At 30.8% G+C, this 21,944-nt stretch overlaps 2 protein-coding genes and 3 long non-coding RNA genes across 5 annotated transcripts; 3 read left to right on the top strand and 2 right to left on the bottom strand.

The window, feature by feature from the left end:
• Positions 1-817: 817 nt before the first annotated feature.
• On the top strand, positions 818-3,254 carry LOC106348271. The gene is made up of 3 exons (XR_001270886.3): positions 818-1,874; positions 1,968-2,426; positions 2,691-3,254. It is a non-coding gene; the product is annotated as an uncharacterized LOC106348271 (long non-coding RNA).
• Positions 3,255-6,296: 3,042 nt separating this feature from the next.
• LOC125579100 (ubiquitin-conjugating enzyme E2 22-like) lies at positions 6,297-8,308 on the top strand. The gene is made up of 7 exons (XM_048742607.1): positions 6,297-6,460; positions 6,885-6,954; positions 7,041-7,185; positions 7,271-7,348; positions 7,410-7,522; positions 7,627-7,730; positions 7,821-8,308. Exons 2-7 carry the CDS (start codon positions 6,952-6,954, stop codon positions 8,122-8,124), a joined length of 747 nt encoding a protein of 248 aa, XP_048598564.1. The 5' UTR covers positions 6,297-6,460; positions 6,885-6,951; the 3' UTR covers positions 8,125-8,308.
• Positions 8,309-11,532: 3,224 nt separating this feature from the next.
• On the bottom strand, positions 11,533-13,388 carry LOC111209803. Its single transcript, XR_002661201.2, has 2 exons — positions 11,963-13,388; positions 11,533-11,873 (listed from the first exon to the last, which is right to left on the bottom strand). It is a non-coding gene; the product is annotated as an uncharacterized LOC111209803 (long non-coding RNA).
• Positions 13,389-13,577: 189 nt separating this feature from the next.
• LOC106419169 (ubiquitin-conjugating enzyme E2 22-like) lies at positions 13,578-14,437 on the top strand. Its single transcript, XM_013859920.3, has 3 exons — positions 13,578-13,728; positions 13,829-13,932; positions 14,023-14,437. The coding sequence occupies exons 1-3, from the start codon at positions 13,630-13,632 to the stop codon at positions 14,096-14,098; spliced, it is 279 nt and encodes a 92-aa protein (XP_013715374.2). The 5' UTR covers positions 13,578-13,629; the 3' UTR covers positions 14,099-14,437.
• A 5,668-nt stretch (positions 14,438-20,105) lies between these two features.
• On the bottom strand, positions 20,106-21,128 carry LOC125579101. The gene is made up of 2 exons (XR_007317056.1): positions 20,305-21,128; positions 20,106-20,215 (listed from the first exon to the last, which is right to left on the bottom strand). It is a non-coding gene; the product is annotated as an uncharacterized LOC125579101 (long non-coding RNA).
• Between the last annotated feature and the right edge of the window lie 816 nt (positions 21,129-21,944).

Below are 21,944 nucleotides of genomic sequence, written 5' to 3' on the forward strand. Positions count from 1 at the left end.
TTTGTTTTGTCAGCATCTAGTTGTTTAGATCAAGTGGTAGTAGAGATTAAGAGTGTGATTGGATAAGAAAAAGAAAGAGAAGAAAATAAAAAAAAAAGAAATAAATTTATGAACTTTTGTGTTGCGCTGGATTACACTCATTTCTGAGAAAGAAATAAAATGTGTAAAAGACAAAAGAAGATTTTGTTTTCCAGCGTAAATCAGAGTAAATAATATTCTTCTTTTCATGATTGGCAACATCTAAGTGGAAATGAGAGTAAACTTTTTTACTCTGATATTTGTTGCCCTAGTTATACTTTACAACCACACCCTAAGTAATTTAGAGTAACTGTGTATTAGATTAATTTACCAAATGTCAAATTCTAAAGGTTTATACTGTACATTAATGGATTAGAGTTAAAATCACGTGTAGGTCTACATTCCCGACAACTCCAACGCACTATATATTGTTTTACTCAGAACGAATCTCAACAATCATGAACACACACATTGTTCTCTTTATCTCCTTTACCTTAGTTGAATGATTTTCTCTTTCGTCTTACATTTTATACAAACTATCTTTACAGAGGATAAATTTTTGAAAACCCTAACCATATAAATCATTGATTAATAATATTAATTTTTCTTGGTTTTAGGAATTTTAAAAAAGTTTTGATACCAGAATTCTGCATTAACTGCTGTTTTCCTTATCCTACTATATAAAAGAAGGTAAATCCCTGGTTCCTAAGCTCTGCCACATGGGCAAAAATATTGAGAACCAATTAATATGCCATGTCATCCCGTACTGGGTCTGAAATTAAAAAAAAATTTCAACAATTCACAACCCATTTGATCCATCTCTTAGCCCAATCTCGCGCCTCTCTTGGTTACGTATTGCTCTCTTCTAAACATGACCACGTGGGTAATTCTGTGAGTCTCATTTTAATTTTTTTTTCCTTTTGTCGTCTTAAATTTAAAGCAAAATCCAAAAGTCGGAGAATTCGATTTTGTAACGTCGTCCACCACCATCAAAGCTATGAACAGCTTCAACTCCATTATGTCATCCATGCTCTTCATCCCCCTTGACTCCACCTATTTAAATTCCCCTGAATCCAAATCTCATCTGGATTAACATTTAGACCAAAAAAAAAAATCTCATCTGGTAGCTTCCATGGATGAGAAACAATCAGATTTCCAGCCCCAAAGCTCCGGCAATATCGACCACCGTATTCATGGCTAAGAATCTGAAATCACCACCAAAGCTCCAACTGAATCGACCACCGGTTTCATGGATAAGAAAAAGGGGCTGCTTGGCTCCATCTACAGCCCTGATCCTGCAAAAAATAAGATCTTCAGAGGGCTTGATCTGTTATTTATGGCAAAGAGATATGGCCTGATATTCTATGTCCCTGAATTTCATATTTTTTTGGTATCATCTAACCTAATTCTACATCTCAACATGAATATGTGATACAAGGTGCATAACTCAGAACCGTGTGAGCCGGTATAAACATTTTCTGAAACGTCGCTCTCAGCCTCTTTAACCTCTTATCTTAATTTTTGTAACACTTTCAAGGTCCTATCTGTTCTTCAAAAACAGAGTTTAGCGTTGAGTTCGACTGGTTCTGGTTCCATTCATCCAAAGAGTTTGAAGCAGGTTGTGTTCTTAAAGGCGATCTGTATGGTAATGTATAGGTTGTGTTGTCGAATAGAATATATTATGCAAATAGTATGGCAATCCAGGGAATATCAAGCCCTATATTAAGTGACGATTTGATTTAATTATTTAAACAGTGTTATTCAAAATCTTGAATGGATCGTTTCTCAGTTATGTTGTTGTTGCAGGTAGATCTTCAAGGCTCTGCTTTTGAGTTATGTTGATGCAAGTGGGAGCGGTAACAAAATTACGTTCTCTTGAAGCCATACTATTTGCATAATTTATTCTGATATACAAGTACCGTGGGTTGTCTGTTGTGTCCCCAATGCAGGTTTAGTAGCTGAAATATAGTATATCAGTGACAGAAGCATAAAGAAGATCCGCTTCATTACATTGCTGCCGTAAGTAAGCCATCTTTCTCCCCAGATGTGGTGTTCAGTTACTCTGATACACAAGCTCATACTGACCGATATCAGCTACTCAAGAATTACTATGAAGATATATGTGCTTTGGAACAGTCAAATAAAGTAATGAAGTTGAGGGTGATCTTTTTGAGCTCATGTTTGGTGTTCCTTCTAGGTCTCAAACTGACGAGACAATGATCGATGTTGCAAAGTCTAAAGACAGCCAAGAGCAGCATGAGCCAGTGAAAGCCAACACCTGTGACTGTTCTCCTGTCTCAATCCTTAAACCGCTAACACCTCCAGAAACACCAAGTAAAGAAAGTCCAACTATAGGAAGCTCTTTTGTGCGAGAAAAACTGCATCCTGGTGCAGCTATGACTACCGAGGTAATCAGTTGTCTCTTCTTTCTTTTTCCACTGTTCTTGAACTCAAGCCGTATAGGCTTTTCTTTTCACTAAATATAGTTGTAGTTTCTCATAAGTTCGGACTGATGGTGGTAGAGTTACTAAGTATGGGAAAATTAATGGTTCCTAAAGTACCAACTATATGTCTTAAGAAGGCTTTCAAGAGTTTATGACACTATGAGGCTTGAGAAAGATAATATACGTAAAGAAAAAATATTCCCCTAACATCTGTTTGTGGTTCTACAGGAAAGAGCTGGTGTCACCACTCAGAAAGGATTTGTTAACGGAGCGTGAAGATAATCATAGTTAGGTTAATGATGTATCAATGGAGCCTAAGGTTGAGTGAGAAGAGGTTGAATTATCTCCCACCAGAAGTTTTGAGCATAACAACTTTGAAGTTTAGAGTGAATGGCGTCGAGTCTGTGCAGGCTGTACTGAACCTGGAGCAAAGAGAAACACTCCCCCTGAGGATGATGGAAATAAAACTACTCAAAACTCAAAGTTACCAGAAGGCAAGGAAAACTACTCTGAAACTATTGCTTTAGGAAGCAAGTTTGGTGGTCAGGTTTCTTATGGTGGAGAGCATAAAGAAGGTATGAATTGTGGCCGAATGATAAATGTGAGCAAAAACAAGACTGTAAGGGTGGTTAACTCGAACGAGGGTGAAGATGGATCGTTTTTCACATTCAGAACGGTATCTGCAACCTGTAAAGCCCATTGCAAAGCATGTTCCACTGATAATACAAGTCGGTGAATGTAACTCTCGGAATGATTCTCGAATTTTCTATGGCAATGATTCATTTTATGTTCTTTTTAGGCTTCATCAAGTAAGGGCGACAAAACAACTTCTCAAGTTCCTCAAATTTCAACTCATTTCAAACCACAGATCTGCTGTTTATCTTTAAAAAAAAATTCAATATTCAGAATATCAAATAAATGCAATCCCTGAAAAATCATTTTCTACTTACTACCCTTTTTATTTCTTAACAGAAAAATCAGACCACACAAAAGTCACAAAAAATATAATTGTCTTACAAACAAATAGTTTTAAAATTTCACCCCAAATCAACGTATTCACCATTTCCTCATAAACGATTGACCACCATACATAAGTAAAAACAATCCCATAAATACTTTGAAAGTAAACATCAAAATTAACCACCATCTCAGCACCAAAAAATCTGAATACATACTTCTATTATCAACAATATTAACATCACACATATCAAACATTTAACTGCACAATTAACTTTATCCAAACTATTTTTGAACTCTCTTTTCTTGATTGCATATTTTCTTTATAAATAATGAATAATGACTTGTGAAGTTAAGGTACTCTCCTTTCCAAGCATGTGTTGTGTTTTCGTTCTTTATAAGTTGGGTTTTAAATTTTAAATACATAAAGACTATATTGTGAACTACAACACTATTTTACATTACATTATGTTTGCATCTTTTCTTTTGTTGTCGACGACTAAATGAATAAAAACGCGAGTGGACTATTAACTTGGATCACACGACAGCAATAATAATTTGCTTTTTTAATATAAACTAGATTTCCACCCGCACGGTTGTGCGGGTATATATTTTCACATTTATATATATGGATATTTGTTTTACATAATTATTATATATTTTTAATGTTACTCACATATTTAAATGTTTGTATAATTATACCAAATAAAATAATTTTATAGTTTTCATGTTGTAAATTAAAATCATCACATATATATGTTGCTTATTATATATTTGTCATATTGAATTTGCGTTTGATTACTAAACTAAATTTTTTAATGCATGAAACAACATATATGTAAACAAAATTTGTATTTAATTTATTATAATCATGATCCGTAATTCAAATCGCTAGATTTTTTAGTAATTTTTTAATATTTATTAATTTTATATAATAAATTACTGTATATTAAAAAGTTTAAGATAAGATAAATTTTTAAATATGTATTATATTGTTTACTAATATTAACCCGTTCTACCAACATATTATATTTTTAGCATAAATATTTAATATTTATGAAAATAAAATATGTTAAATTATCAATTTAAAATAATTTTATCATATTTTGTTCAATATAACGGTTTTATTTTAAAATTATAGATATTATTATAAAATTAATAAAATAGAAGAAAATTTTACTCTTTTAGTAACATTTCATTACTAATTACAAAATTAGTTGAAAATATTTATATTCAGTTTATGACAATTAAGATCTTATTATAATCTTTTTCAAGAGATTTGTTAGAATTTTAAATTTTTTTTACAAAATTAAAAGATATAAAAGATATTATGATTAAAGTAGTTAAAATATTATATATATTAGCATTATTGATATACATTTAATAGAAAATTTAAATGATGGTCCAAATAAAAATATCACTCATCAAAAAATCATGATTTTTATTTTATTAGAAAACAAATTTGAAAAAATTATAATAGAAATAAATATTTATTTCTAATAAAATATTTAAAAATTATTAGTAAATGTATTTTTGAAATTAATTAATTTCATTTTATTTAAATTTTCGTTTATAAACGAAAACTATATTCAGTTTTTATTTCTAATTATATTTTATGATAATTTAAATTAAAACTAACTAATTTTCGAAAGCAAATTTAAAAAGATTCTAAGAAGATTTTAAAAAGATTTTATTAGAATATTTTAAATATATTCATTTGTATTTCAAATAAAAAGATAAAGATATTAAAAGATATAATAATGAACTTATGTAAAATATGATATTTTCTAGGAATAGTCCAAACTAAAAAAATCACACATGAAAAGAAGTCATGACTTCTGTTTTAATATATTAGATTATTATTGGTTTCCACGACTATTTGCAGGTGCACATTAAAATTTTCAACACATATCTTATATGTACTTCGTAATTGTTAAATCTTTAATGTAATCATCACCATAAAAATCAACAATTTCTAGATAGCATCACTCACAGCTAATTAATTTACATATACTCTCGAACAATCAGTGGTGAAGGCAGTAAAAAGAATATGTATCAGTGGCACACAAATGACCTACATGGTTTGATGATTTATACACTGTAAGTGGTTGCTCAATCAAGACAAAAATAACACAATCAAACACATGCATATTAGAAATTTTTTGAAACATCTTCCGAGCTACACAAAGGCGGTAAGATCACCACCAACTGTCCGGTTACGGTATCCTAACCTACAATTTTGTTTTTGAAAATATTTTCACTACATTTTTGGTCCGTAAAAGCCCAAAAAACACTTACACCTACCGTACACATTATGGCTAATCACAAATTAGATAAATAGAAAAACAGAAATATCTTACAAAATTAGAATTATAATCATTATTTGAAAATAAATAATACATAAATAAACTTCACCGCGTAAATGACTATGTTAAGCAACTAATAAACAACACCAACCGCAAAAAAAAAAAGAGCACAATTTATAACACACCTCAACCCAACTACAATTCAAATCTTTAAAAATCAATGACCACATGAAAAAAAAAAACAAACTTTACAAACATGGTATCACATGCATTCACTGAGAGAGCAACAATGTCCACTACCCCGCGCTTGCGCGGGGGCTCAGCCACTAGTACTATATAATAACATCAATATATGGTTCTATAAATCATTTTGCAAGATCATAAATAGGAAGCTTGAGAGAAATAAATCAAAGAGTTAAAGAACACACCTGACACAAGTAACGGCTAGTCAGTAGTTGGCGGGTGAAAAGAAGAAGACATCCTAACGGTCAATTCCAGGCTGGCCATCGATTTACCAAAATACCCTCAAACTAATTGAATTTTCTCTTTTTATTGATATACGCTCCTGTGCTTTTCCCTTTCTCATTAAAACCGCATCTGTCTCTCTCTTATAAAACTCTCAATAATAATTGAACCTCTCTCTCTTCTCTCTCTTCTTGATTTCAAGTTGAGAATCTTTCATTTACTCGTAGGAGAGAACGGGATCGATCGCATTTTCTCACTCTCTCTGCTTAGGTAAAATTTGATTTCCGATGAAAAATTAATCGTTTTGCTCGACGAGTCTGTTTCTTTGATTCTTTGCTTTGCGATGTGTTCTCTATCCATCGGATCTCTTCCATTTTCGTTTACATCTTAGCTCGAATCGAATTGGATCCCAATTTGGGTTTCATTTTAGGGTTTTCTTTGGGTTTTCTCAATCGATGGCTCTCTTCTTGTGTGTTTGGATTCGTTTCGATCTGATTTCACTTATTCTGCTATAATCTTTGTTTTAGAGATTCAAAGTTTAAACCTTTCTTCTTTTTTTTTCTAATCGATTTGCTTAAGGACTTGCCTAATTGTATGTTTTGAGGAAACGTTAATACTGAATGTATAACTTAATTTTAACTCAAATCCGTTGATGAAGTGAAGAAGCATTAACCCCTTGTTTCTGTGTCTGTAGTTTTGGCTCAGTTTGATCTCATCACATTGTGGAGTGTCTGCCCGTCTGCTTGCACTTATTATTCTCCATGGTAGTTCTCTTTCTCTGCCAATGTGCTTACTTTGAAGTGTTACCCTGTTCTGATTTGTGTTATGGTGTTTTTGAATGCTCTCTCAGGCAAGTAACGAGAATCTACCACCCAATGTTATCAAGCAGCTCGCCAAGGAACTCAAGAGTCTTGACGAATCTCCTCCTGATGGCATCAAGGTTGTGGTCAACGACGAGGACTTCTCTCAAATATGTGCTGATATTGAAGGACCAGGTGCATTATTATTTCCCTATTTAATGACTACTGTGTTGAAATGATTTTAAAAGCAAGATGTTTCTTCTACATTGATTGTGTACAGTTGGGACTCCTTATGAGAATGGACTTTTCCGTATGAAGTTGGCATTATCTCATGATTTTCCACATTCTCCGCCTAAAGGTATGTGTCTAGTATAAAAATTGAGGGACCACATTCTGATTTATTTGGTCTGCCATTGTAGGCTACTTTATGACAAAGATATTCCATCCCAATGTTGCTTCTAACGGAGAGATTTGCGTTAACACGCTTAAGAAAGATTGGAACCCTAGTCTTGGATTAAGACATGTTCTCTCTGTAAGATCCTTCACCCTTGCGTGTTTTCATTTCTTTGATCAGATTACTTAATACTTGAGAGAGTGAGCTTTTCTTTGTGTGTGTGTGTTTGTACATGGTAACAGGTTGTGAGGTGCTTACTAATCGAGCCATTTCCAGAATCTGCATTAAACGAACAGGCTGGAAAGATGCTACTTGAGAACTATGAAGAGTACGCTAGGCATGCTCGGTGAGTCCATCTACTTTGAGTCTCATATTCTGTCAAAATCTCTTTTGAGCATTCTGTTTTTAAGTCTAAATCTTCTGGACTTGTGTGCAGGCTTTACACGGGTATCCATGCTAAACCAAAACCTAAGTTCAAAACAGGAGCTATCTCAGAGTCAACAACGGCTCTAAATGTTGGCCAGCCCAACAACGAGTCGCCTGCTGCAATACCCTCTTCAGTGGCAGACATCAATAGAGTAATAACAGCGACTGAACAAATTGCTAACGTGCCTGTAGCAGCAGCAGCAGGATCTGCAAGTGTGGCCACTACGACACAGAAAAGAGAAGCCGGTTTGGCCAAGGTTCAGGCAGACAAGAAGAAGGTAGATGCCAGAAAGAAGAGCTTGAAGAGACTATGATGATACTTCTCAATTAGTGTCATTTATCTTATCTCCATCTCATAATGTTTGGATTCTTCTGTCATGTCATCATGACTCTGCCCCCTTTTTGCTCAACTCTTTTCCTATCAAAGTTGGAGTGACACTTAGAAATTTCTAAAAATAGAAAACAAATCCATATATTATATGCAGCCACTTCTACTAATCTCCTCTTTCATCAAACATCGTATAATAAGCTGTGTGACCTTCAAATTTACTCAACTAATTTTATATCAAATCAATACACAATATTTCCAACAAGTAATATAACAATTAATTGTATATTACATCTGAAAATAGAAAACAATACCATATATTAGCACATGGAACTCTAATCTCCTCTTTCATCAAACATCATAACCTGTGTGGCCATCAAACTTACTCAACTAATTGTATATTAAATTGATGAGGACCTCAAGTCATCATCAGAAAAGGAGAAAGGAACCAGGAGTAAATCAGTGAAGAACATGAAGCTGAGGAAAGCTAAGAAGCCAACCAGGACATATGTGCAATCAAAACGCTATATCTTATAAACCAGGAGGAATTTATCAATGAAACCGGTTTTCCTGGATTCTACACTCAACAAGAGCACACGGCGAATTGGTTTTATACCAAAAGGAGTAATGGTTTAGGAGATATGCCATTTACAAGTCAGACTATCTACATTGCATCCGAACTGGTTCCATTTAAGGAAAGTAATTCTTTGCTTAAGGAGTGTGCAACTCAAACTCACGTGAGGAAACCAGGAGACATTCATTACATCTAAGACCATTTGGAGTGTTGATACCATGCACTAAACCTCACTGGATCAGCCAGATTCTTCAACATCTCCACTTGCCTTTTTTGGAGCCGATTCTTCAACACATTCTACATTTGTATTAATGTATATTAAACTATATTTCATGGTACATGGACATCATTTTAATTTTTATCAATTAATTTAGTAAAACTTCACAATACTCCCTAAATTAGTGGACTAACCACTATAAAATCGTTATTCTCTAGAGAAACGGAGATAACAAAGATCTCAAACCTCTTTGAACTTCATCATATGTTAGTGCATGATGCAACCATGCATTAAAACAGTATTGTCATATTTTTGATTTTTTTTTTCAAAATCTATGTGTTAACTCCTACGAAAATATTGAGTTTTTCGATAAATGCTTTATACACTGAAGCCTATGATCTTTAGTGTTGTTTTAAAATTTCTAAACAAAGGTTCCAAACCTTATTTTCGCATGATGCAAACCTTATTTTCACAATACACCCAAAATTAGTGGAGTATCCACTATAAAATCGCTATTCTCTAGAGAAACGGAGACAATAAAGGTTCCAAAACTCTTTGACATTCATCATATGTTAGTGCATGATCCAACTATGCATTAAAATAGTATTATCATATTTTTGATTTTTCTTCTCAAAATCTATGTATTAACCCCTACGAATATAAAATCGGTAAATGCTCTATATAACTAACCACTATAAAATCGCTATTCTCTAGAGAAACGGAGACAACAAAGGTTCCAAACTTTATTTTCTATATACTGGTAAAATAAACAGTACTGGTCGTCTATGAACAGGAAAACGTCTTTGAAGGTTTATTATGATAAAAATGTCACTTTAAAGGTTTAAAATGCTTGTAAAATAACTTCAGTGTTTAAAGTGTTAGAAAATGACACTCTCAATGTTTAAAATGTGATTTCCCCTTTGTTTTAGTATAAAATATTTAACCTAAAATAACTGATAAAAACAGTGCTAAACTATGTCAAACTGGTGACGTGATCAGTTTAGAGCAGCATACTCAACCACTGAACCAATGACACCTTTCACATAATTTTGCCCCAAAATAATATTTATTGTAATTGGCCGTGAAGCTAATGCTTCATCCGCCTCCTATTCTACTATGTTTATGAGACGTCTCCGTCATACGGTTTATTTATATGTCTAGAAAAAATGAATATTTTCACTTAATTACATTTACATTCACTTATTAGTTTTCTTTTTTCACTTCATTTATTTTTGCATGAGACATATATATGTAACGTTAATTTTGCATGTTCTTCATGTGTTTTTCCTTCCACATATATATATATATATATATATATATATATATCATTCTTTTTTTCTGTAAACTTATATATATTATTCTTGTCATCTTACAATTTTTTATTTTCTTTCGACTTCATGAAATCTCTCTCACGTATATATGTCCATTGATTATCAACACCTATAATATCATTAAACCTTAATAAACTTTATTTACATCATGTTTCTCTAGATCTACTCACTCAAATCCATAAGAATAGTTGTAATAATTCAATCAAGACATGAAACTAGGCAAAATGGCGAGCTAGTGCACGAACTAGGCCATATCGCCTAATCAATATATAAACTATTTGATTGTGTGATCTGATATTTAGACTAATAACGAATTTAAATTTAATACATCAACTTAGAATAAAAGACTTTTAAATACATACAACCGTCATCATGTCCGTAAAATGGTGACATGAAACAGTTCGTAACTGAATAATTTTAGTTTAAACGAAACAAATGATGCGACCGATACCTGAACTTATAACAAATTTCAATTTTAATACCTGAAATAAGAATAAAAAGTTTTTAACTACTTGGAACATGATTTATCACATAAATTCATCCAAGTAAATGCCTAGTCGCAACAGCTAGATTGACGATGAAGACATGATCCATCGGCGAAACCTATCAATTTCTTACCCAAATGTGAATTTAACATATGTACTATGTTGTTCTTTTGCTTAAGGTTGTGGAGATATGTATTGTCGAAGTGGAATCTCGTGTTAGAGAGGTTTATTCTCGTGATTTATTATGTTGACTCAAAAGATATCAAAATGAATAGTTTCAAAAAAAAAAAGATATCAAAATGAAGAATAGAGTATATAAGAATGGTGACAGAAATTCGGCCCAATAGAAGCTGAATGACAACATGGACTGAATGCATCTGCAGAGCTTCTACTATGTAGGGTTTATGAGACGTCTCCGTTCATAGGATTTATTTATATGTTTAAAAAATGAATATTTATTTTGGTAAAAGAAAAAAATGAATATATATATGCAAAGGAAAAAATAATATTTTATTTTTAAATGAATATTTTTATTTTTCACTTAGTTACATTTACATTTACTTATTAGTTTCCTTTTTTAAATGAATATATGTAAAAATGAAAAATTAATATTTTATTTTTAAATGAATATTTTTATTTTTCACTTAATTACATTTACCGATTTTTTATTAGTTTGCTTTTTCACTTCATTTATTGTTGCATGAGATATATATGTAACGTTAATTGTTCTTCACGTGTTTTCCCTTCCATATTTTAAAGTTCTATGTCATGCTGGATGTTTACATTATTAATATATACTATTATTTTATTAATGTTTTTTTAGAAAAGACATGCAACTTTGACTAATGTTTTCTCGAGGTTAATCAAAGTAACTTCAATTTAATAACATTTTATATATTTTTTTTGTAAAAGCATTTTATGTATTATTGGTAGTATTATTTCATTTCATACAAGATATAATATCTAATGATATTATTTAATATTTTATTTAATGTTCAGCACAACAACAAGTGCCACCAACACAGTCTCCCCTTATCGGACCCTTTTTGGTATAACAAAACGGCTCACACACTCCTTTGTCGTCACATGGACCATAGCATAGATTATATGCTTTCTTTACTCCGAAATCTATTCGAATAGTAAGAAATAATAAAATATTAAAATTATGCAGGAATGAAGACTTTAGCATAACTAAAAATTAAATTTTAATGTAGTACCTGAAACAATATCGGTGCAGCTAACAATTGACATCGCGAAGAAAAGAGTGAAAACAAATGCGATTAATATACATTTTTCGGAGATACTCATTTTGTAGGATGTTTTATAAATTGTTTGAGAGTTCTATTATATTTTAGATTGATATATATATATATATATATACATATAAACATAAACTTGCATTAATTATATTTTTGTAAAGAAAATCTTTCAATTAATTTTCTGAGATTATAGTCAAAATAATATAAAAGTGCATGATTCATGTACCTAAGCATATAAACATAAACTTGCATCAATTATATTTTGTAAGGAAAATCTTTCAATTAATTTTCTGAGATTATAGTCAAAATAATATAAAAGTGCATGATTTATTTACCTAAGCATATAAACATAAACTTGCATTATTTATATTTTTTTAAGAAAATCTTTCAATTAATTTTCTGAGATTATAGTCAAAATAATATAAAAGTGCATGATTCATTTACCTAAGCATATCAATCTACATAAAAACATAAACTTGTGTTAATTATATTTTTCTAAAGAAAATCTTTCAATTAATTTTTTGAGATTATAGTCAAAATAATATAAAAGTGCATGATTCATTTACCTAAGCATATAAACATAAACTTGCATCAATTATATTTTTGTAAAGAAAATCTTTCAATTAATTTTCTGAGATTATAGTCAAAATAATATAAAAGTGCATGATTCATTTACCTAAGCATATAAACATAAACTTGCATTAATTATGTTTTTTTAAAAAAAAACTTTTTAATTCATTTTTTGAGATTATAGTCAAAACAATATAAAAGTGCATGATTCATTTACCTAAGAATATAAACATAAACTTGCATTAGTTATATTGTTTGTAAAGAAAATCTTTAAATTAATTTCTGAGATTATAGTTAAAATAATATAAAAGTGCATGATTCATTTACCTAAGCATATCAATCTACATATAAACATAAACTTGCATTAGTTATATTTTTGTAAAGAAAATCTTTCAATGATTTTCTCAGATTATAGTCAAAATAATATAAAAGTGCATGATTCATTTACCTAAGCATATGAATATTAGTGTGAAAGTTTTATTTTCTTTCAGATTGCCTTGTCAAGATATAATTTGTATATTGAAACAGATTTTTCAAAATGTAATATATATAAATTAAAATTGTTATTATGGACTAAATGTTTTGAATAATCTTAGTCTGAATAATTCAGCTAAATATATTTACTTTATTCAGTTATTTATATTAATTGTTTTGTAAATTTGTGTGTTTACATTAAATGCCTTCATGGCTAGATAACAACTACTCCCTCCGTTCCTTAATAATAGACTTTCTAGGAAAAACGTTCGTTTCAAAAAGATGTATTTTTTTAGTTTTCTATAAAAAAATTGTAAACTTCAAGAAAATTAATTGACTTTATTAAATTATTATTGGTTAAATGTTATTGAAAATTGAAAATTACAGAAATCGATACATTTATTATGGTAGTTTAATGTGTTTTTTTAATTAATTATTACTTTTGTAATATATCAAGAAAATAATGTCCAATATATTTATTATAATATATTCTTATGGTCATTCCAATCTTTCGTAAAAATATATATTATGATTTTCTCTTATATTAGCAAACACAGACAAGACAAGTTTCACAATAATATATGAAATGTAAATATGTGCACACCAAGTTTTTCTTGATTTGCGTTAACACGCTTAAGAAAGATTGGAACCCTAGTCTTGGATTGAGACATGTTCTCCCTGTAAGATCCTTCACCCTTGTGTGTTTTCATTTCTTTGATCAGATTACTTAATACTTGAGAGAGTGAGCTTTTCTTTGTGTGTGTTTGTACATGGTAACAGGTTGTGAGGTGCTTACTAATCGAGCCATTTCCAGAATCTGCATTAAACGAACAGGCTGGAAAGATGCTACTTGAGAACTATGAAGAGTACGCTAGGCATGCTCGGTGAGTCCATCTACTTTGAGTCTCATATTCTGTCAAAATCTCTATTGAGCATTCTGTTTTTAAGTCGAAATCTTCTGGACTTGTGTGCAGGCTTACACGGGTATCCATGCTAAACCAAAACCTAAGTTCAAAACAGGAGCTATCTCAGAGTCAACAACGGCTCTAAATGTTGGCCAGCCCAACAACGAGTCGCCTGCTGCAATACCCTCTTCAGTGGCAGACATCAATAGAGTAATAACAGCGACTGAACAAATTGCTAACGTGCCTGTAGCAGCAGCAGCAGGATCTGCAAGTGTGGCCACTACGACACAGAAAAGAGAAGCCGGTTTGGCCAAGGTTCAGGCAGACAAGAAGAAGGTAGATGCCAGAAAGAAGAGCTTGAAGAGACTATGATGATACTTCTCAATTAGTGTCATTTATCTTATCTCCATCTCATAATGTTTGGATTCTTCTGTCATGTCATCATGACTCTGCCCCCTTTTTGCTCAACTCTTTTCCTATCAAAGTTGGAGTGACTATTAGATATTTCTAAAAATATAAAACAAATCCATATATTATATGCAGCCACTTCTAGTCTCCTCTTTCATCAAACATCATATAATAAGCTGTGTGACCTTCAAATTTACTCAACTAATTTTATATCAAATCAATACACAATATTTCCAACAAGTAATATAACAATTAATTGTATATTACATCTGAAAATAGAAAACAATACCATATATTAGCAAATGGAACTCTAATCTCCTCTTTCATCAAACATCATAACCTGTGTGGCCATCAAACTTACTCAACTAATTGTATATTAAATTGATGAGGACCTCAAGTCATCATCAGAAAAGGAGAAAGGAACCAGGAGTAAATCAGTGAAGAACATGAAGCTGAGGAAAGCTAAAGAAGCCAACCAGGACATATAAGCAATCAAAACGCTATATCTTATAAACCAGGAGGAATTTATGAATGAAACCGGTTTTCCTGGATTCTACACTCAACAGGAGCACACGGCGAATTGGTTTTATACCAAAAGGAGTAATGGTTTAGGGGATATGCCATTTACAAGTTAGACTATCTACACTGCATCCTAACTGGTTCTATTTAAGGAAATTAATTCTTTGCTTAAGGAGTGTGCAACTCAAACTCACGTTTGGAAACCAGGAGATCATTCATTACATCTAAGACCATTTGGAGTGTTGATACCATGCACTAAACCTCACTGGATCAGCCAGATTCTTCAACATCTCCACTTGCCATTTTTGGAGCCGAATTGCTTTAAATCCCAACGGCTAGTTTTCTACACTATTGGCTGTGATTTGGCGATTTGTTTCATCAACTAGATGCTCCCCAAGGCTCCTAGGATCTTCCCAAAGTTGTCCAGATACAAGCAGCTCAACGCATTTCCCATTTTGGCTGAGATTCTCTCATTTAAGCCTAACGGCTAGTTTTTGATATTTTCATTATGTTTCCATTTTTGTTTAGCTTTCTAAGTCTTTGTAATGAACATTATATAAAGCTCATTAGGTCCCTCAATGGAAGGCACAAATCTTTTACCCAATAAATAATAAACTTCTTAGTTTCTTTTCTCCAAAGTCTTTGTGTCTTTGAGTTATCTTGATCATCAAGCCTTGTTATCTTGATCATCAAGCCTTGTGTGGATTCACTTGTCTTAGTGATTGGCGATTGAGACTGCTTGTGGAATCAGCCTGTTCTTCGGGGTTGATTGTGGAATCAGTCAACACCTTGTTCTGTCCGAGATCATCATCATCACTCCCATCCAGCCGATTTTATAGTCGATTAGATCCATTAGAAGAACCACCCCTCTTGTTGGATCAATCATCACTTTGATCTTAGGTGCTTGTAATCCTTTGACAGCTTAGGACTACATCATAAATCAATACTCAATAATTCCAACAAGAAATATAATATAACAATTAGTTGTATATTACATCTATGTTTTGTCTTTTGTTTATCAAATGATATATAACTAAAAATAGTATAAAACTTCAAAGGCCACATTTGTACAAATTTACTTTGTCTCTAAGACAATAGGACATTCAGGTGTTCTAATCTACAATCTTGATTCTTGGATACATCAAACCTAACAAATCCTTTGTATTCTTGCTATTTCATGCCTAACGATATAGACAAATATGATACAACATTAAGAGGGTCATTTCACTGCCGTTACTTAGGCAAGTCTAGTTGAGATGAGTAGAACGTTGGATCAAGCTAAGAAGAAGCACCATCTTTAGCTGTCTCGTATTCATTGCTGGTGTCAATATCACCTATGTTACGTGTGAGCAAAGAAAGCTTCTCCGAACTCTCCCTTTTAGTGACCTTGCCTCCCATTTCGTTATTATATCTGATGGATGAGCTGTACTCTGACTCATACTCAGATCCATCATCTTCTTCGGGTACCATTGCTCTGAGATCTAGTTGAGAAGGCGGGATCTTGGCAAATAACACTTCTTTAACATTCTTCAGTAAGCCTCTCTTCTAAACACCTGCAGATATGGATATAAAGATATCAACTTAAAAAAAGACTATGGGTTTCAACCTGGAACTTCTTGCCAAAAAAAAAGAAAAAAAACAAGACTATTGAAAAACTTAAAAGAGAGGAAACAAACCAAGAGGGTGAGAATAAATGCTGAAGTCAGAACGGTGTAGTTGAAGATAGGATCGTCTTTTTGAATCCACACGAGCATCCTTATGCAGAATGTAAGGGCAGGGGCTCCAATCAAGAAAGAGGCTAGGAACAGAGAGTTTACATCAGGACCAAAGATTAGTCCCCACCACAGAAAAATTTCTGGTGCAACAAAAGCAGAATCATATAATCATATTTGAATAGGAGGAAACATGTAATATCTTGGCTTCAGGTAAAGAATATATTTATTACGTTGTTACCCTTCCAGGCTTTGTACAATCTGATCTCAGGAATGTGTTTCGAAGTTGAAGCCATCATGAGAATATGATCATGAGAGGAAATACAATGAACCTGACTACTCTTCTTCTTGCTCATTCTCTCCCTCTGCATTGTCTCAAAACCCCACACATGAAGCCTATCTCCAAGAAAAAAAAACGTTTCTCCAAGTTTCTAATATTTAAACTTAGCTTTCATAAATTATGAGTTTGTTTTATTTGGCATTAACCAAATAAAAGAGATGAAATATGGTTTTTTAGTTTTTTTTTTCTGTCTATTTTAATCTTTCTTACTTCTTGTTCTTTCCTCAATTATCAAAATCCATTGCAAATCAATCATCTGCAGTTTTGTTTGGTCTCCCTCTCTCTCTTTTTTTTTGTAACACATACGAAAATATTGAGTTTTTCGGTAAATGCTCTATAAACCGAAGCCTATAATGTTTAGTGTTGTTTTAAAATTTCTAAACACATTCTACATTTATATTAATGTATATTAAACTCTATTTCATGGTACATGAGCATCATTTTAATTTTTATCAATTAATTTAGTAAAACTTCACAATACTTCCTAAATTAATGGACAAACCACTATAAAATCGTTATTCTCTAGAAAAACAGAGATAACAAAGATTCCAAACCTCTTTGAACTCCATCATATGTTAGTGCAGAATGCAACCATGCATTAAAACAGTATTGTCATATTTTTTGAATTTTTCTCAAAATCTATGTGTTAACTCCTACGAAAATATTGAGTTTTTCGGTAAATGCTTTATACACTGAAGCCTATGATCTTTTGTGTTGTTTTACAATTTCTAAACAAAAGTTCCAAACCTTATTTTCGCATGATGCAAACCTTATTTTTCACAATACACCCAAAATTAATGGAGTACCCACTATAAAATCGCTATTCTCTAGAGAAACGCAGACAACAAAGGTTCCAAAACTCTTTGACATTCATCATATGTTAGTGCAGGATCCAACTATGCATTAAAATAGTATTGTCATATTTTTGATTTTTTTCTCAAAATCTATGTGTTAACCTCTACGAAAATATTGAGTTTTTCGGTAAATGCTCTATATACTGAAGCTTATGATCTTTAGTGTTGTTTTAAAATTTATAAACACATTCTACATTTGTTTTAATGTATAGTAAACTCTCTTTAATGGTACATGGACATCATTTTAATTTTTTTTATCAATTAATTTAGTATAACTTCATAATACTTCCTAAATTGGTGGACTAACCACTATAAAATCGCTATTCTCTTGAGAAACGGAGACAACAAAGATTCCAAACCTTATTTTCTATATACTGGTAAAATGAACAATACTAGTCGTCTATAAACATGAAAACGTCTTTCGAAGTTTATTATGATAAAAATGTCACTTTGAAGGTTTAAAGTAAATGCAGCATACTCAACCACTGAACCAATGACACCTTTCACATAATTTTGCCCCAAAATAATATTTATTGTAATCGGTCCTAAAGCTAATGCCTCATCCGCCTCCTATTCTACAATGTAGTAGGGTTTATGAGACGTCTCCGTCATACGGTTTATTTATATGTCTAGAAAAAATGAATATTTTCACTTAATTACATTTACATGCACTTATTAGTTTTCTTTTTTTTCACTTCATTTATTTTTGCATGAGACATATATATGTCACGTTAATTTTGCATGTTCTTTATATGTTTTCTCTTCCACACACACATATATATATATATATATATCATTCTTTTTTTTTCCGTAAACTTATATATATATCATTCTTGTCATCTTACAATTTTTTTATTTTCTTTCGACTTCATGAAATCTCTCTCACGTATATATGTCCATTGATTATCAACACCTATAATATCATTAAACTTTACTTACATCATTGTTTCTCTCGATCTATTCACTCAAATCCATAAGAATAGTTGTAATAATTCAATCAAGAGATGAAACTAGGCAAAATGGTGAATTAGTGCACGAACTAGGCCATATCGCCTAATCAATCTATAAACTATTTGATTGTGTGATCTGATATTTGGACTAATAACGAATTTAAATTTAATACATCAACTTAGAATAAAAGATATTTAAATACATACGACCGTCATCATGTTCGTAAAATGGTGACATGAAACAGTTCGTAACTGAATCATTTTAGTTTAAACGAAACAAATGATGCAATCCGATACCTGAACTTATAACAAATTTGAATTTTAATACCTGAACTAAGAATAAAAAGTTTTTAACTACCTGGAGCATGATTTATCACATAAATTCATCCAAGTAAATGCCTAGTCGCAACAGCTAGATTGACGATGAAGACATGATCCATCGGCGAAACCTATCAATTTTTTTACCCAAATGTGAATTTAACATATGTACTATGTTGTTCTTCTGCTTAAGGTTGTGGAGATATGTATTGTCGAAGTGGAATCTCGTGTTAGAGAGGTTTATTCTCGTGATTCATTATGTCGACTCAAAAGATATCAAAATAAATAGTTTCAAAAAAAAAAAAATCAAACTGAAGAATAGAGTATATCAGAATGGTGACAGAAATTCGGCCCAATAGAAGCTGCATGACAACATGGACTGAATGCATCTGCAAAGCTTCTACTATGTAGGGTTTATGACACGTCTCCGTTCATAGGATTTATTTTAATGTTGAGAAAAAATGAATATTTATTTTGGTAAAAGAAAAAAAAAGGAATATATATGTACAAAGGAAAAAATGAATATTTTCTTTTTAAATGAATATTTTTATTTTTCACTTAATTACATTTACATTCACTTATTAGTTTCCTTTTTTTTAAAATGAATATATGTACAAAGGAAAAAATGAATATTTTATTTTTAAATTAATATTTTGTTTTTCACTTAATTACATTTACCATTTTTTTATTAGTTTCCTTTTTCAGTTCATTTATTTTTGCATGACATATATATGTAACGTTAATCGTTTCCGTGTTTTCCCTTCCATATTTTACAGTTCTATGTCATGTGGGATTACATATTTACATTATTAATATTTTGCTATACTTTTATCAATGTTTTTTTTAGAAAAGACATGCACTTTGACTAATGTTTTTTCGAGGTTAATCAAAGTAACTTCAATGTGATAACATTTTATATTTTTTTTGTAAAAGCATTTTATGTATTATTGGTAATATTATTTCATTTCATACAAGATATAATATGTAATGATATTATTTAATATTTTATTTAGGGTTCATCACAACAACAAACGCCAAGATAACCTTTTTCTTTGCCAACACAGTCTCCCATTTTCAGACCTTTTTTGGAAGAACAAAACGGTCTACACACTCCTTTGTCGTCACATGGACCATAGCACACATTATACTTTACTCCGAAATCTATTCAAATAGTAAGAAATAATAAAATATTAAAATTATGCAGGAATGAAGACTTTAGCATAACTAAAAATTAAATTTTAATGTAGTACCTGAAACAATATCGGTGCAGCGAACAATTGACATCGCGAAGAAAAGAGTGAAAACAAATGCGATTAATGTACATTTTTTGGAGAGACTCATTTTGTAGGATGTTTTATAAATTGTTTGAGAGTTCTATTATATTTTAGATTCCTATATATATACATATAAACATAAACTTGCATTAATTATATTTTTGTAAAGAAAATCTTTCAATTAATTTTCTGAGATTATAGTCAAAATAATATAAAAGTGCATGGTTCATTTACCTAAACATATAAACATAAACTTGCATTAATTATATTTTCGTAAGGAAATCTTTCAATTAATTTTATGAGATTATAGTCAAAATAATATAAAAGTGCATAATTCATTTACCTGAGCATATAAACATAAACTTGTATTATTTATATTTTTGTAAGAAAATCTTTCAATTAATTTTCTGAGATTATAGTCAAAATAATATAAAAGTGCATGATTCATTTACCTAAGCATGTCAATCTACATAAAAACATAAACTTGTGTTAATTATATTTTTCTAAAGAAAATCTTCTGAGATTATAGTCAAAATAATATAAAAGTGCATGATTCATTTACCTAAGCATATAAACATAAACTTGCATTAATTATATATTTGAAAGGAAAATCTTTCAATTAATTTTCTGAGATTATAGTCAAAATAATATAAAAGTGCATGATTGATTTACCTAAGCATATAAACATAAACTTGCATTATTTATATTTTTGTAAGACAATCTTTCAATTAATTTTCTGAGATTATAGTCAAAATAATATAAAAGTGAATAATTCATTTACCTAAGCATATCAATCTGCATAAAAATAAACTTGTGTTAATTATATTTTTTCTAAAGAAAATCTTTCAATTAATTTTCTGAGATTATAGTCAAATATAATATAAAAGTGCATTATTCATTTACCTAAGCATATAAACATAAACTTGCATTAATTATATTTTTGTAAAATATTGAGTTTTTCTGTAAATGTTCTACACATTGAAGTCTATGATCTTTAGTGTTGTTTTAAATTTTCTAAACAAATTCTACATTTGTATTAATGTATATTAAACTCTCTTTCATGGTACATGGACATCGTTTTAATTTTTTATCAATTAATTTAGTAAAACTCACAATACTCCCTAAATTGGTGGACTAACCACTATAAAATCGCTATTCTCTAGATAAAAAGAGACAACAAAGGTTTCAAACCTCTTTGAACTTCATCATATGTTAGTGCATGATGCTATTATGCATTAAAATAGTATTGTCATATTTTCTGAATTTTTCTCAAAAACTATGTGTTAACTAACCTCTACGAAAATATTGAGTTTTTCGGTAAATGCTCTATATATTGAAGCCTATGATCTTTAGTGTTGTTATAAAATTTCCAAACACATTCTACATTTGTATTAATGTATATTAAACTCTATTTCATGGTACATGGACATCATTTTACTTTTTATCAATTAATTTAGTAAAACTTCATAATAAACCCTAAATTAGTGGAGTAACCACTATAAAATCGCTATTCTCTAGAGAAACGGAGACAACAAAATTTACAAAACTCTTTGACCTTCATCATATGTTAGTGCATGATGCAAATATGCATTAAAATAATATTGTCATATTATTTT

Source organism: Brassica napus, chromosome A10 (genome assembly GCF_020379485.1).
Source record: "Brassica napus cultivar Da-Ae chromosome A10, Da-Ae, whole genome shotgun sequence".
Classification (NCBI taxonomy): Eukaryota; Viridiplantae; Streptophyta; class Magnoliopsida; order Brassicales; family Brassicaceae; genus Brassica; species Brassica napus.

Coding starts and splice junctions, on each gene's coding strand:
- LOC125579100 (XM_048742607.1), top strand. Junction 7,186..7,270: donor TGCTGATATTGAAGGACCAG/GTGCATTATTAT, acceptor GATTGTGTACAG/TTGGGACTCCTTATGAGAAT. Junction 7,349..7,409: donor TCCACATTCTCCGCCTAAAG/GTATGTGTCTAG, acceptor CTGCCATTGTAG/GCTACTTTATGACAAAGATA.
- LOC106419169 (XM_013859920.3), top strand. CDS start 13,630: ATGAAATGTAAATATGTGCACACCAAGTTTTTCTTGATTTGCGTTAAC. Junction 13,729..13,828: donor GATTGAGACATGTTCTCCCT/GTAAGATCCTTC, acceptor ACATGGTAACAG/GTTGTGAGGTGCTTACTAAT. Junction 13,933..14,022: donor GAGTACGCTAGGCATGCTCG/GTGAGTCCATCT, acceptor ACTTGTGTGCAG/GCTTACACGGGTATCCATGC.